This window comes from Semicossyphus pulcher, unplaced genomic scaffold (genome assembly GCF_022749685.1).
Source record: "Semicossyphus pulcher isolate SPU_LCO1_2020_fin unplaced genomic scaffold, fSemPul1.0.p SCAF_8, whole genome shotgun sequence".
NCBI lineage: Eukaryota > Metazoa > Chordata > Actinopteri > Labriformes > Labridae > Semicossyphus > Semicossyphus pulcher.
Window position 1 is genome coordinate 17,840,842 of NW_027211759.1, and position 15,645 is coordinate 17,856,486.

The following is a 15,645-nucleotide window of genomic DNA, read 5'->3' on the forward strand; positions in this document are numbered from 1 at the left end:
GTTTTATAATCTAACCTGTATCCCCTCTTGGTTTCCACAGCCTCCTCTCCACATGTTCTTCCTCCCCCGAGGGCCCTAATTGGTAAGAACCAGACTAATCTTCTAGTTGTCCCTAATCCTGCTCCGAGTGAGGGTCACTCCCATTTGCCTTCTGTCCTGGAATCTTTCGTTGTGATTGGCCATATGGCATAAAAGAGAGAGAGATTTAAGAAGAGCAGGATGTTTAAAGTGAGTGAAGATATCGTGCTGGTAAAGAAGAGAATCTGTTTCAAGGGACATGATGCCATCTGCATGTGTCACCCAGGGTCATATAAGTACACATATACAATCACAGACTGCTATTTCCTCAAGCAAAACCTGTGTTTCTTTTCTGCATAGAAACATGAAGGAAACATCCTCAGATTTTTTTTTTAACCTTTTAAGGAAATTATTTTTTTTTAGGTTGCATTGAGCTCCCACTTCACTTTGACCGATGTACGACATAAAAGCGCCAACTAATCCCAGTGTGAAACCATCTTCAAAGACAAGATGTAGCACCCATTCAGTGTGTGAATATACATTTACTGTTTGTTGACGTGCAAAGCTGTGAGCTTGATCAGAATCTGCTTTACAAAAAGATACATGATCTCAGTCTTGTTATGTATGGCTCAGTAAAGATCAACCATTGGTTCATTAAAAAAGTCTTGTGTACTTTAGTCTGCAGAGCAAACAGGGAAATAGGAATGTATCACCTGTGAATCAACATCATCCTAAAAATCCCTTGCCTCACCCTTAAAGGAGCAATTATCCCCTGGAAAAAGCCACTGTCAGTCAAAGCTGGTGTTCTCTGTAATCCATAGAAGCAATAATATTTGAAAATTGATGCATAGCTGTGGAGAAAGTTGAGGTGCTCGTGGTGTCGCCAATTCTACATTCCTACAACACCCAGCGTGCATTGCGCCCCTCCCTCTGAAAGGAACGGCCCAGTGAGAGACACTGGAGTGAAATACTACAGTTTCCGAAATACGACGAGAATATACCGATGGATCGTCTAAAAAATATTCAGGTCTGCAGTCTACATTTTAAACCTGACGATTTTGAACGAGACATGACATCGGAGGCGGGCGTCCTAGATTGAGGAAGTGTAGTTTAGCGGATAGCGTCCTCCAAAGGCACAGAGCGAAACTGCATTTCTTTTTCTACCATAATGGCATTAGATCCCCATAATAGCATGATAGGACTGAGGTTGAAAATTGGCGAACTGGCCCTTTAAGATGATAATTGACACAGATACTTTATTCCTGGTTTACTTCACAACCACAAGAAAAATTCCCAAATGTAATATATCCTGAATAACAACAACCGTTCACCGACCAACCCTGCTTTTGCATAGCTTTTTATTTTTTCTAAAATACTTGTCTATTGCAGTTTTTACAGACGTTGATTAATGTTTTCTTATTTGGGAGTTCTTCTTAGTTAAGATCAAACGCACAATCGGGGCACTGATTTAGCTCAGTTCTTAGAGCAGGTGCCCCATGTACAGAGGTTACAGACCTCGATGCACTGATCGAAGGTTCGACTATGTGTCATCCCTCACTCTCCTCTCCCCACATTTCCCGTCTCTCCTCCTGTCCTTGATGATAAAGGCAAAAAGCCAAAAAAGTAGCAAACCACAATCAATAGACAGAACTTTATTGTCGGTGCAAAAGTACGCCTACAGTACAACGAAATTGGATTGGCTGTCCTTTCCAGTGCAGAGATCAATAAATAAATACCTTTTTAAAAAAACAATATAAAGCACTGAAAAGGAGAGCCGTAAGCTGCTGAGTCTCTGCTCGCCGCCATCTTGCCTCAGCAAGAGCATATTTGAGTGCTGACATGCTTTTGCTGGTTTTTTGCCTTTTTTTAGGAACTTTGTTAAGAACAAATTTCAGAGCTAGATAAGATAAGATTCAAGAGCTTAATTGATCCACAAGGAGCAGTGATAATTGGCTTTTTGCCTTTATTATACAGGGCAGGGACAGTAGGGGATGACATGCACCAAATGATCGGCAGACCGAGAGTTGAACCTGCGATCAGTGCGTCGAGGACTGTAGCCTCTGTATATGGGGTGCCTGCATACCAGCTGAGCTAAACCAGCACCCCAGGGATAAAAAGTTTGACTAAACAAACTGGCACAGAAAGAAAGGAACACAGAGACTAAACACACATTGGGTAATCAAACACAGGTGAAAACAATAAGGACGGGGCACACCATCACAAAGGTGGGAAAGGAAACAAAGGAAGGAAGCAAAGCTACACAAGTGACAAAATACAACAAGAAATGATGACTGAACAACCTAATATAAATGAAATGCATTACTAAACAAGGATACAGTTGTTACTTGTTATTGCCTCTGTCTCTGATGAATTGGTCTTACATCAGGCGGACATGATGCACTAAAACAAATTTGATTACACAGAGAACAGATTATGTAAAGAAAATACGGGATAGTAATCTTAAGTAACATTTTTATTAACATTGGTTTTTGCTTTGGGTCGTTTTGGTGGCTTATCATAAAGTTGTTTTACCTGACGTTTGTTTCTTTTCCTGTCTAATCTGTCGTCATATGAGCCAGAGATAAGAGTGTAGCATCAGCTCTTCCTGCTGCATGATATCACATATGTCTAAATCTGCCCAGGAATAGGATGTTTGTGTTTACAGAGGACGGGGAGGGGACAGTCTGGCAGTGAACATTAAGCTGCAGACTATTATGTAAGGAATAATATTATGGGGGATGATAACATGTGATGTTAAAATGTGTCAGATGAACTGTGTTTGGCACCTTAAAGAAAAGATTGGAAGAAGGAAACGATGCTGAATAAAAGGCTTTCATGTCTCCTCAGTGTAGGATCACATGAGGGTGATTAGTACAGACATAATCTATGGTGGTAATATCAAATGCGGAGGCAGGAGCAAAGGCAGTGTGAGGACAGAAAGAAAGCACACAAATCAATGACAAATGAGAAGTCAGTGGGACGCAGTAATCTGTTCCACCCTGTTACAGTCGGGACTTGTGGGCTACTTCCTCATCAACAGTAATAGGCCAAATCCACAGGGATTTCCTGCCAATCACAGCCTTGCGGTACGATCTTAATGACTTTTCCTGGGTAGCTGAAAAAAACAGCTTTCTTTTTCTCTAAATTTGTCAATCTGTTGTGTTTCACAGCACCAAGAGGATCACTGGGAAGGATCCAAAGCAAGTCCTGAGAGATAGTTAATACAGAAGAAATGTGATTGTAGTTATTTTCAATCCCAGACACACTCACGCATCTATGCAACGGAGCACATGAATGTGTTCTTTCAAAATAAGAGAAAAAAGAGTGGAGGGAATTAAAGTTGATTTCACCCAGCAGCGACACCTGGCTCACTCAACCGGAAACCCCTCCAAATTAAAGATGTTAATTTCATCCTCAAGCACGCGCTAATAAGAGCAATCAACTGCCTGGTTGAGACTGCAATCAAAATGCTAATTACAATCCCTGCTAAATGAAATGGTGAGTTTAGGATTCACCGTCCTCTTGAAGCTCTACTTTTCTCTCCCTGCCTTCCTTTATGTGGTCAGGCATCCCATGTTGCTAAAACGTCCGAGATCTCCACATGACCGTTTACTTCTTTTCGTAAAGGTAATGAATCTGATTTACAGCTGATTTTTGAATGTTAGAGCTTTTTAGGATGCAGTGTGATTAAACATTTTAGTAACTGACACTAAGACAATGTTTAAGGACCTGTGTCCATTAACAGCGTTTTTTTTGCGCTGGAAGCGCCCACAACCTCAATTTCAGAGCACTTCTCACTGGAGCTTACTGAGGCTAGGTTATGAAGGTTGTCTGGCGGCACTTCTGCTTCCCTCGGTAGTGATCGTTAAGTCTGTTTAAAATTTCTCTGTCTGCTTAATATTTTCTTTTTTGTCAAGGAAATGTTACAAAGAAAACATAAAAACGATGGAAAGGAATCTTGTCCTGGCATCAGCGGCAGCTCTACACCTGGAAATTGTACCCTTGAAAAAACGAAAAGATTAGCTTGTCCTCCGCTGTTGTTGTTGTTGTTGTTGACAAAGTTGAAATCTGAAGTCCTGCCCCTTCTTGATTTTGATTGGTCGGGGAGGGACATTGACGAGCGTGGCGGTGTTCCAAAAGTTGAACTGTTTTCAACTGAGAGCACTGTGAGCACACCGACAAAAAACAGCTGATGCCGAGGGTGTTTTTGTGCAGAGGACGCTGAACTGCATTGGTTTTGCACACTGCCAGCACAAAAAATGCCGTTAGTGGACACAGGCCCTAACTGTGCCGTTTTTTTAATGTCATGAGCTTTAATTTGGTGCAGTCATACCAGACACCCATTCATTCATTATAACTATTGCCACAACAAGTACAACTGGCATGGTAACATGTATGAACTGTATGCACACACCTGTACCACAATTTTTAAAAATATGCAAAAATCTCAGAACAAGGTCAATGATCAGCTCCTCCATAGCTTTTTCAATGAGATGGGATGTTTTTCAAAAAACAGTCAGACCATATAGAAGTTTTTTCATGTGCTTGTTGAAAAGTTCTTACAGAGCCCACGCACAGGCCTCATGTTACAGACTGTTTTAAAGAGCATTTTTAATCACAAAATGTGCATGGTGGAAGCAAACTGGAAGACTTCAAGGACACCTCAGAGTTACAAAATCTTCCCCAGCATTACAGTAACTCACAGAGGATTCAAAGAAAACATTTCCATCTTCCTCCGTTTACTGAAAATCTCAAAGCTTTCCCTTCTGTAGCAGCGTTTGCAGCGTCTGCATTCTGAGGAGATTTTTTGTTTCACTTTGATCCCCTTCTCTGTCAAACTCTGTAAAACCTCTGCTTTCCAGGTCCTCAGCTGCCACACGATAATCAGGCAAGACACCGACTTTGTTGTCATTGCAGCAGATGCACATTTGGACATGTTTGATGTGCAGTAAACACAGGTGCGTGTGAATGAGGGTGTCAGTTTGTTGTGTCTTTACTTGGTCATCATGACAGCTGGTCTTCATCGAGGTTTGTTAAAGACGAGTCCCTCACACTGTCTCGCTTCAGTTCAAATGTCACACAGCTCAGAATGAGGCACAGCAGTCCCTCCAAACCAAACACAGCCCGGATAATAAATGATTCATGCCTCTCCGAGACAACACTTTCTTTATAATCAAGGAAAAAGTGTCATTTTTAGGCACAGGCCCAGATGATGCAACTTTATGCATATATTTTGTGGGTGAGTGTGTTCATATCCTGTCAAATAAATTCACCCTGAGGTTGTTACTGCAGAGGAAACATTGGCCCCACCTTACTGAATAATGATGGCCCTGGAGACTTCACAAATATGCCTCTGGGCTTTCTGAGAGGATGTGCTGCTCTTTGTTTCATGGTTTTTAAGTTTGATGGATGCTGTTCTTCTGCAGTACTTTTATTTGTTTACATATTTTATATTAGAAATTGAAATGCAAGAAAAGAAAAAAGTTACCTATCTCACCACATGTACTGATTCTGTAGTTGCTGTTAGGCAGTAATGGAATGTTAACTAGCGGCACGATGGTGCAGCGGTTAGCGCTTGCGCCTCACAGGTTCCTAGTTTGAATCACGGTTCAGATGTAGAGAGCCTTTCTGTGTGAAGTGTGCGTGTTCTCCCCGCGCATGCATTGGTTTCCTTGGGGTATTTCGGTGATTGACTGGCGACCTGTCCAGGGTGTACCCTGCCTCTCGCCCAATGACAGCTGGGATTGGCTCCAGCTCCCCTGTGACCCTGAACAGGACAAGAGGTATAGATAATGGATGGACGGAATCTTACTAAGTACATTAACTTAATTACTGTACAATTATATATTATATACAATAGTTGTATTGAAATTATTATATATAACGCAATAAGTCAAGGTTAATCCGCCCAATCTTATATAAAGTTGTTAAAATTAGCTTCATCTTCACCATCTGCAAATTAAAAATGGCTGCTGTTTTAGGATGCACTAGGGACCATGCTCCTGATAGCTAATATCATTAAAGCCAATACATCAGAGAAAATCTCTATCCCATTAACTCTCGGCCTTTGCTTTTTTAGGCTGCTGAGCTGAGTGTCCTTCCAGAAAAATGAGGAAAGACAACAGGGAGTGTGTCCTGCTGTGTGCTCTGCATAGAAATGTAAGTGTTGACTGATTTATAGGGAGTGCTTTGGCATGGATGTCCTGTGTGGTTGTGTGCGCCTTCTGGACACTGGCCTTGTATCAGTCAATTACGTTTTCAAAAATTGGAATTTCTAATGTCATTCATCATTACACCAAACAGGCGGATATGAACGGATTTTCATATCATTAATACTCATGTATGATGGCGCACATGCGCAGTAGGCTGTCCCCCCTTCTCGCGCCAACTGAGCCCAATCTTAAAAGCGCGAGCAGCTGCAGACAGATGATCGGTTTACTGGAGGGAGGACGCGTCAGCCTCACACTGATACACACATCGGACCGTTTTGTTTATTCAATAAGGGGAGATTGATGATGAATCAGAACTTCATCAGACTGTTTTTTCGCACAGGAAGCTTCTCTCATCTTGAGCGACGGCATTAGGATAAAAGGTGAAAGTTGGATTGGAAATCTAACATGCGCTAATCCGGACCATTGATTTAAACACGCGGAGTGATGTGAGGGAAACACAGTTGCTCAAGTTAGAAATTTAAAGCCCAGAAAGCGGACTTCAGCTGAGAGGATGCGTGTTGGTGAGTGATAATCCATATTTGATGATTTAGGGCGTTTGATGAAATTGTTCCGTTTCTCCTTCTGTGTCTTTTTCTGAGACTTTAAAGAAGATGGAGTTTCTAATCTTTCATAATCTTTTTTTTCCGAGATGTCGTTTTCTTGGCAGACTCCTCGTGCCACACCATATTTGTGTACGTTGCTCACAAACTGTCCTGTTTTGGACAAATATGCACAGAATAATTTCTACACATTTCACACTCTGTCTCTGGAGACAATTAATAAACTGGACACTCATCTCTGCTGGGAACATTCGGTGTAAGGATGCATGGTGCTGAAGTGACAGCTCCTCACTTGCACTCTGTTCTTTCTGCTTTAAAGGGAGACATGAAAGTGAAGAAAAATTCTAAGAAATAAAAACCCAAATTATTCAAAAGGGGGGAAATCTCTTTCCCCTCTTGCGTCAGCATGTGGTGGCTCAGAGCCCGGACAGGAGGATTTATGCTGCTGATGCTGCCTCAGGTCTTCCTCCACACACTGAATATGATCTCTTTGGAAGTGCTTCAGAGGAATAGACTCATTAAATGAACAAAGAAGTAATAATTCTCCCATTAGGCTTTATGTCAGTCAGTTGGAGACATTGTAGAGTTTGAGAGTGTAGCTAAAATTCACACTTTCCTACATTGAAATTGGTTGATTGAAAGGGTATTGAAATGTTTGTGACAGATGCATCTTTGAGGTTTCCCAGGGGTGACTTTGATTATTTCTGGTTTCAGATTCTTTATAGATATTTCAGTGTTGATTTATACATTTTAACACAACACACAAAAGAAGCCAACCTATTCAACCAATCAACAACAACGAGTGCAACTTTCTATGTCAGAAACCAGAACAATTTATTGCTGGTAAAAGGTTTTACATCTTTTTTAACTGGTCCCTGCACAGCCACATATAACAAACAGAGAATATAAATGCCTGCAGTGTGTATAAACACTACTGTTTTGTGTGTTTGCGATTTGACGTTCAAAGCAAAATGCCACTTTGGTGAAAACTCAAAGCAAAATTTGAGTGCCCTGTTGTCCTTGGGCAAGATGATCTATTTAGGTCATATTTTATGTAATAGACACAAATGTCGCATAAGGTATTATTTCATGATACAGAATTTTTCATGACAACCTCTACAGCTGCTCCAATGTCAACATATAAACCTCAGAAGGAAAGAAAAGGGAAAAGGAGGATGTAATAACAGGAGGAAGTTAAGGGAGTAAGCAGATGGTAGAAGCAGCATGTCCTCCTTATACTCCTCTTCTCACCCCTGGCCATGCTCTATACGTTCAGGGATTCAGATGCACCGAGGCAACTCAGACACACAAATCCTGCTAAGCTCCTTCTCTGTTTCCGTTATTCTTTGATTGTAAGCTGCTTCACACACTGTCCACTTCTTTTACAGTCTGGATTTTTCTCCTGTTCATTGAGGAGGGATTTGCCGTGGCACAGAAGACAAGAGGTGAGACGGATGTGTTCACTGTATTACTTTTATAGCGATATTAAACGAAGACCAATATTCTGAAATGTAATTAAAGTGATGCTTTTGGCAAACATCATTTTCTATCATTAAATGTCATGTGTCTCTTTTCTTACAAACAGATGGATCAAAAGGGGTTAAACCGTCTCAACGGCCCCAACAGTCTCGTCACTGTGGAAACTGGGTGCGAAACACAGAAGGAGGCACCTTCAGCTCCCCCAACTACCCCAACACGTACCCTCCAAACAAGGAGTGCCTGTACGTACTGGAAGGTAACCATCATGCACCTGAGCCTGAACAATTCACTGCTGTGGAGGAAAAGATGAGTGACTAATATTTGTCATGTTACAGATTTTTTATGGGATTAAGTTGGATCCTTTTGTAAACTCTGATGGAAATTAAAGGGAATCCAAGGAGCAAAATAGCAGTTATGATGATCAATGATCAAAATAATTAATTGATTTATCATTATAAAGGATATTATACGCCAACTATTAATAATCGTCTTTGTCATTTTTTAAAACAAAAATGTCAAACAATTGCTGGTTTCAGTTTATTAAACGTTTTTTATTTGCTGCTTTTATTTGACATGTATTATTATAGTAAATGAAGGAAGCAATTTGAAGGGTAATAGGAAATTGTGAGGAGCAATTAGACTTTTTTTTACATTTCAAAGTAATAATCTCAAAGATTTTCATTTAAATAAATGTCTGTTAAGTCACTATCTATCCCCGAATGAGGTAACACAATAGTGACTGAGCCTATGGCCCACTGATGAAAGCCTTTGCATTTGCAGAATCACAGACGACTTTCACAGAAAAAATCACAAGCAGCTCCCAGTTAGTGACGCGTTTTCCATCACCCAGCAGTGGTTGGTCTGCCAGAGAGGGTAGGCGGAGCTAAGCGGCTGCTTTTCGGTCTCTGCAAGTGTTGCGAGTAAACAGTAATCTGCTATGGCTGAACAAACAAAGAAAAGATTGATGACGACAGATACAACAAACAAATTCGACGCTCAGATGAAGGCAAACAGTCTAAAAAGGAAAGCGACCATCAGTGAGGAAAATCAAGAGTTACAACCGGAGCCAACCGTGGACGTCACACATGAGACACTGTCTGGATATCTGGGAAGTGTGCTCCCGCAATTACTGTTTATTGCCATAGGTGCTGCCAAAGAGAACGAAACTGAGATCCTAGAGATTATATCTTAAAAGATTAAAAGGTTAATTGATTATTTATATATATATATAAAAAAACTAAACTGATTAGTCCAGTGAAATGCTGTTATTTAAAAAAGTGTTTCGATTTTATATAAGGACTCTAAACATATTATTTTAAAAAATGTGTTTGGATACGCCGAACAAAGCCAAAAAATGTCTGAGTAAGTTATAATTTTCCCTCTATTATGGTTAAAGTGGCAACAAGCTGGCAGGCAATAACTTTTCAGAGTTCAATCCTTGTTATCTTTCACACCAAAGTATGCATTGAACATACTCTTCAATTTGTGCATTCATTTTACTATTTTTAACTTGAAACATCTATGTAAAAATATGAACAAAACTAAGTAATGTTGAATGCAGCCCATATCTGTGTATTCTCTGTTAGCATTATATCCCTGAATCACCTCTGTGGCACTAGATGTGACATACCCCCGCTGCTTCCCTCAGCCCTGCCCCGCCAGAGGATAGAGCTGCTGTTTCACGGGGCCTTCTACATCGAGGCGTCATTCGAGTGTCGTTTCGACCACATCGAGGTGCGGGACGGCCCCTTCAGCTTCTCGCCGCTCATCAATCGCTTCTGTGGCTCAGCCAGTCCTGGACTTGTCCTCTCCAGCGGACGCTTCATGTGGATCCGCTTCTTTAGTGATGAGGAGCTGGAGGGGGTCGGCTTCCAGGTCCAGTACAGCTTTACTGCAGGTGATTAAAAAAAGCTGTTATTAGCCATCCAAATGTCTTTACTCCTTCTGATGATTCCTGTTAAAGTATAATATTGCTTTCTGACTCTGATTTTCACCGAAAGACCCTGAATTTCATCTGCATGTGGGAGGACTTCTAAACCCCATCCCAGGTATTGCAACCACAAAGATAATTGCAGTTGAACATCAATATGATGCAAAGTCTTTTCAGCATCACCTCTCATCTCTTTTTTCTCCTCTGTTTTCTTTTATCTTCCTCTTTGTTATTGCCCTTCATCGCTGTCTGTGGGTCAGACTGTCAGTTTGAGCTGTCAGGGGCTGACGGCATGATCCGCTCCAGTCAGGTGGAGGAGGAATACAAAGTGAAGCCGGAGCAGGCAGTTGACTGCATTTGGACTATACGAGCACCAAAGAACCACAAGGTATGCCAAATGACCCGTTAAAAATGAATGTTTTTGCCACTTATCGTAATGCACAACTTTTCTGCAGAATTAAGTGGAGGAGAGGGGATGTGATTCATTGGAAACAACATGACAAACAGCACAGTGGTTTAAAAGATGAGTCTGCAGCCTGCAGGCTGTTTTGCAGCCTGCATCGCTGCTCATCTCTGCAACCGTGCCAATGGGTTGTGATGTGTTTGTTCCATTTCCTTGCAATGTGTGTGGATTTCAGCTTCTTCAAAGAAAAACCTTATATCAATGCTATTTAACCCTCCAATTATAAAACATTAATTGACAGTGCATCCATAGCTCAGCATAAGTGCACCTGAAGTATAAAGCAAACATTTACATTGATTAGATGAGTATTCAAACAATAAAGGTGTCTTGAAATGATTTAAATTTAATCCATTAATGCAATGATGCTTTCAATGGGACGTGTCCTCTGATAACAAAGCCAAATACTCCACAAAAACAAAAACAACAAAGTGTACAGTGTTCCCCTCCTCATTGTCTTGTGCAGATTTACCTGCGATTCCTGGAATACCAGATGGAAAACTCAAATGAATGTAAGAAGAACTTTGTGGCAGTTTACGATGGCAGTAATGCCATTGAGGACCTAAAGGTAATACATTTCATAAGATTTCTCCTTGCATTTTGTCGACAACACATTCAAACTGGGCCCCTCCTGCTGGGCTCTTCATCACCAGAAGCTCACTCTCAGTCTCTAGTGCGAGAACACGCCCACCCCACCGACCTAACGCAGACAGCATCAGGGTTACCTTTGCGCCAGCATGCTAACCGCTGGTTACCGTTGTGCTAGCATGCTAACCGCTGGTTACCGTTGTGCTAGCATGCTAACCGCCAGTTACCGTTGCGTTAGCATGCTAACCGCTGGTTACCGTTGTGCTAGCATGCTAACCGCCAGTTACCTTTGTGCTAGCATGCTCACCGTCGGTTACCTTTGCGCTAGCTTGTCCTATCCGGTTTGAGGCACCTACCTGTCCAACATAAAGACGGCCAACTCTGCACACACTCACTAACACACGTATAGAGGCCCATAAGTGATGATTTATATTATATTTGTAAAAGTTATACCTTTAAAGCCCTTTAATCTGATGAACTTCATGTGTTGCACATCACATTGTACTGTCAATTCCCTCTTTCTGCTACACAGCAGGGTTTATCTGTCTGTCCAACATTCTTCTTTATGATTATAGTATCTGTTTCATAAATATGTAGCAACTGTTCTGGAGACCTTGGTGTCAATGAGACTACACATCCGGACACTGTAAGAGAAAACGGTGTGTGGTTTCTTGCAGGCCAAGTTCTGTAGTACAGTAGCTAATGACATCATGCTGGACACTGGTGTGGGAGTGGTGAGGATGTGGGCGGATGAGACGAGCCGTCTCAGCAGATTCCGGATGCTGTTTACTTCTTTTGCAGACCGTGAGTTTCTCCTTGAGATTTTTGTAAACCTTTTGTTTAGCATCTGCAGCTGTGACAGGCCGAGTACAGTAGTGGGTTGAATCTATGACTGCAAATAGATTTGTAGCAGCACCCTCCTGTGGAATCTACTCAATACTGCAGCTTGTTAAAGAGCAAAATTCTCTTAGTATCTGTTGTGGAAAATAAATTCAAGTAGAAGTATATTATAAAAAGTCTGAGTTTCCATGTTTCTCTTTTGAAAAGAAAGAGACATCAGAATTTCCTCTCACTGTACATGTCTTAGGTTGCCTTAGTAAACTGTTTGCATCACACACTGATGTACCGGTGTTTGTGTTTCAGCACCCTGTGCAGCCAGTTCATTCTTTTGCCACAGCAACATGTGCATCAACACTTCTCTGGTCTGCAATGGCATACAAAACTGTGTCTTTCCCTGGGATGAAAGCAACTGCAAAGGTACTCTAGATTTTGCCAAACACTTTGTAAATCTTTGCTTTGCTGTGCTGTGCTGTTTTAAAACGTGTTGTGTCGCGTTATGTAAGATGATCCACGTCGTGTCCTGCTCTGTTGTGTCACATTGAGCCTCCTTGAAAATGTGCGGCTAAAATTCTGCTAAATGTCTGCGACAAGACACGCACACAGGCCCCCCTCTTCTCCTTTCCTCAGCAAGTCCTTTATGTCGTTTTTCACCCTGATACCAGACAGCAGATTGTTTCATGTTAGACAGCACAGAATATTCCTTTAAATTTGCTTTGGCAGGAAAATAATGATCTCATCATCTATAAAGCTTTTCCAGCTAAAAGACCTTCAAGGCCTTTTGGTTTTTAAGTACACACCTCAATTTGCTTGGAGGACTTTTAATCAAGTCTTTGGCTTTTAGTGAACGCTCTGAATTGTTCCTGGAAATTAAAGAAACAGACTGTCCTGACGGGCAGCGAGTAAATCAGTGATGTAATGTTATTACCTCTAAATGTCCCTCATGTTTAATCTCTCTCTTCATATCCGTCATACAGAGAAAAAGAGCAAAGGTGTTTTTCACCAGATCACAAAGACTCATGGGACAATAATCTGTGTTTCTACGGGTGTGGTGCTGCTGCTCCTCATCGTCTCCATCCTGGTTCAAGTGAAACAGCCACGAAAAAAGGTAATTAAAGGGAAAGTTCTGTTTGTTTGAAGTGGGGTTGTATGAGATTCTTATCAATAGTAGGTGTACTACATACAGTGGATGCCGGGGATTTTTAGGTGAGACGTCCTTATAAGTGGATAAATTACGTGTGAAGTTGACCCCATCTGCAGCGGAATATAGCCTAGCGTCCGTGCCGGCACTCTGGCCGGTTACTAAACAACGGTGCCATGCTGACTGGCATCCACTGTATGTAGTGTATCTCATACAACCCCACTTCAAACAAACCGAACTATCCCTTTAAGATAATTAATTTATTTGGTATTTAAATCTTAATTCCATTTTGTGTAAAATTACCTGATAAATCATGCGTACTTTATCATAATTTAAAGGTGCTGGTACGTAAGAATAACCTGTTCCAACGGGGCGACTTCCAGGAGGCGTTCGACCCTCCACACTATGAACTCTTTACTCTCAGAGACAAGGTGAGTTTGATCATCTTACTATCAGCTGTACGTGTGAGATTATTCCTAAATAACAAAAGTAATAATATTATCATTTTTAGGAGATGTCCGGTGACCTTGGGGAGTTATCAGAGGAACTCCAGTCCCTGCAGGCGCTCAGGAGATCCTCATCAGGCTCGCGATGCATTCACGAACACCACTGTGGCTCTCAGGCATCTGTCAACTCAGTCAAAGCTAGTCAAGCTGCACACGGCATGGGCAGGGGATCCTTGGAGCTTCCTCCTTTCAGAGGGGACTTCCAGAGCTCCTTACCGCCCTTGAGGGATTTAAACAGCAGTCTGCGTAAGAAAAGCTGGCCTAGTATGAAACCAGGTCGAATACAGAGCCATCACGGTTTGGGGGATAGAGCAATGGGGCGGCAGGACAGAGTGATGGAGGAGGACGAAGAGGAGGAGGAAGATGAAAGGTACGCTGTGTACGTACGCAGAGGAGGAGGCCGAAGGGGGAACTATGAAATGGCCCAGCAGAGATCTTTGTCTATGGACTTCTGAAAGAAAAGACAAGGTTTGCTCTGTGATAAACTGCAAGAAGTACTTTTCAAGGACACAGAAGAGAGGAGTGTCATTTTCTCACTTAACTTCTTTACAACGAGAAATGACTAAGAAGTGATTCTTATCTTCTCTTGGTTCAACACCTCGTGATGAGGTTGGAGTTTCCTGCTTTCCTCCTGGAGTTTCTAGAAATTTAAGATGATGCTTGGACTCTGAAACGGCCGACAGGGAGGCGTGATCATATTTGTGATCAGTGTAAAGGTGAAGACGGGAAAAAGCTGTGTAATGTTCTTGTTATTCATGTATTTTGTTTAATATGTTTTACTGTACAGCAAATAGATTTTGATGAGATATGTTTTCAAACAGGTTTTAAAGAATGCTTGAAGAGGAAGTGTGACGACTTTTACGAAGAGGAAAAATCACATCTCAGTGTTGTTAAACCTGAGATTTAATATGTCTGCACTGTTGGTTTAGGTGCAGTCTCATATTTCATCCAATTTCAAGTCAGTTTTAGCACCAGCTATGAAATTACTCATTCGCATTGTGGCAGTCACGTTTACTACCATCCAAGACAGGTGTGTGTCGCTCAGTAAAACGTGTTTCTCACAGGTATGATGGTTGGAATGTCCCTCATAAGAATAAAGTATGTTGTTGTATAATCCAATTATACAACCTTCAAAAGCAACAAACTTTTTACCATAAACACACCTTTCATCGTGAAACACTGGAGGTTTTGTTTCATTTTCTTTTTGTATTTTTAGGTTCTGAATGTAACTCGAGTATGAATGGGTTTTGACTTGTCTAATGCAAAGAACCAGACGTTCAAATACAGGTTGTTAATAAGCAAGACCAGCATTAAGAAATCATAAATGGAACAGTGTGAGTGCTAATAACGACATGATAATTATATATATACATTAAATATATATTTACTTTCACACAAATATGTACACATTAAGCAGGTAATGTGGACAACATGTTAATGTCAAGAAGGAGGCCAGAAAGCACAAACCTTCTGAGCTGAAAAATTAAGTCGACACAGTAGTGCTAAAAACTGCAGTTCCTTTAGCGACCACTTGAGGCCGCTCCAAAAGTGAGTCAATCCCCACTAGGCCAACGTTAAAATGCCAAAACAGAATAAACATGTTGACAGTGTGGTGCATAAAATGTGAACACACAGTGAATAAAACACTTCACATACAATTAACAAGCTGTCAGTGCAGTGGAGTTGGACTGCTTAACCACTAACACGTGTGTGTTCTCTTTTATATGTATTTCACACAGGGATGCTGGCCTAAATTCCCCTCATAGGATATAAAGTATGGTGTTGTATAATTTAATTATATATCCTTAAAAGCACCCAACTTGTGCCACTGCCACACTTATGGTTATAAAACATGAGAATACTTTGTTTTTAGGTCAACTGAATCTTACTAGTGTGTTAGCAGGTCTTGACTTG

General features: G+C 41.3%; 1 protein-coding gene across 1 annotated transcript; it reads left to right on the top strand.

Annotated features, from left to right (window-relative positions):
* The first annotated feature begins 6,727 nt into the window (after positions 1-6,727).
* On the top strand, positions 6,728-15,171 carry neto2b (neuropilin (NRP) and tolloid (TLL)-like 2b). Its single transcript, XM_069686250.1, has 12 exons — positions 6,728-6,751; positions 8,179-8,235; positions 8,376-8,525; positions 9,918-10,166; positions 10,270-10,317; positions 10,460-10,587; positions 11,126-11,227; positions 11,925-12,051; positions 12,391-12,504; positions 13,062-13,192; positions 13,564-13,656; positions 13,737-15,171. The coding sequence occupies exons 1-12, from the start codon at positions 6,742-6,744 to the stop codon at positions 14,184-14,186; spliced, it is 1,659 nt and encodes a 552-aa protein (XP_069542351.1). The 5' UTR covers positions 6,728-6,741; the 3' UTR covers positions 14,187-15,171.
* Positions 15,172-15,645: the final 474 nt, after the last annotated feature.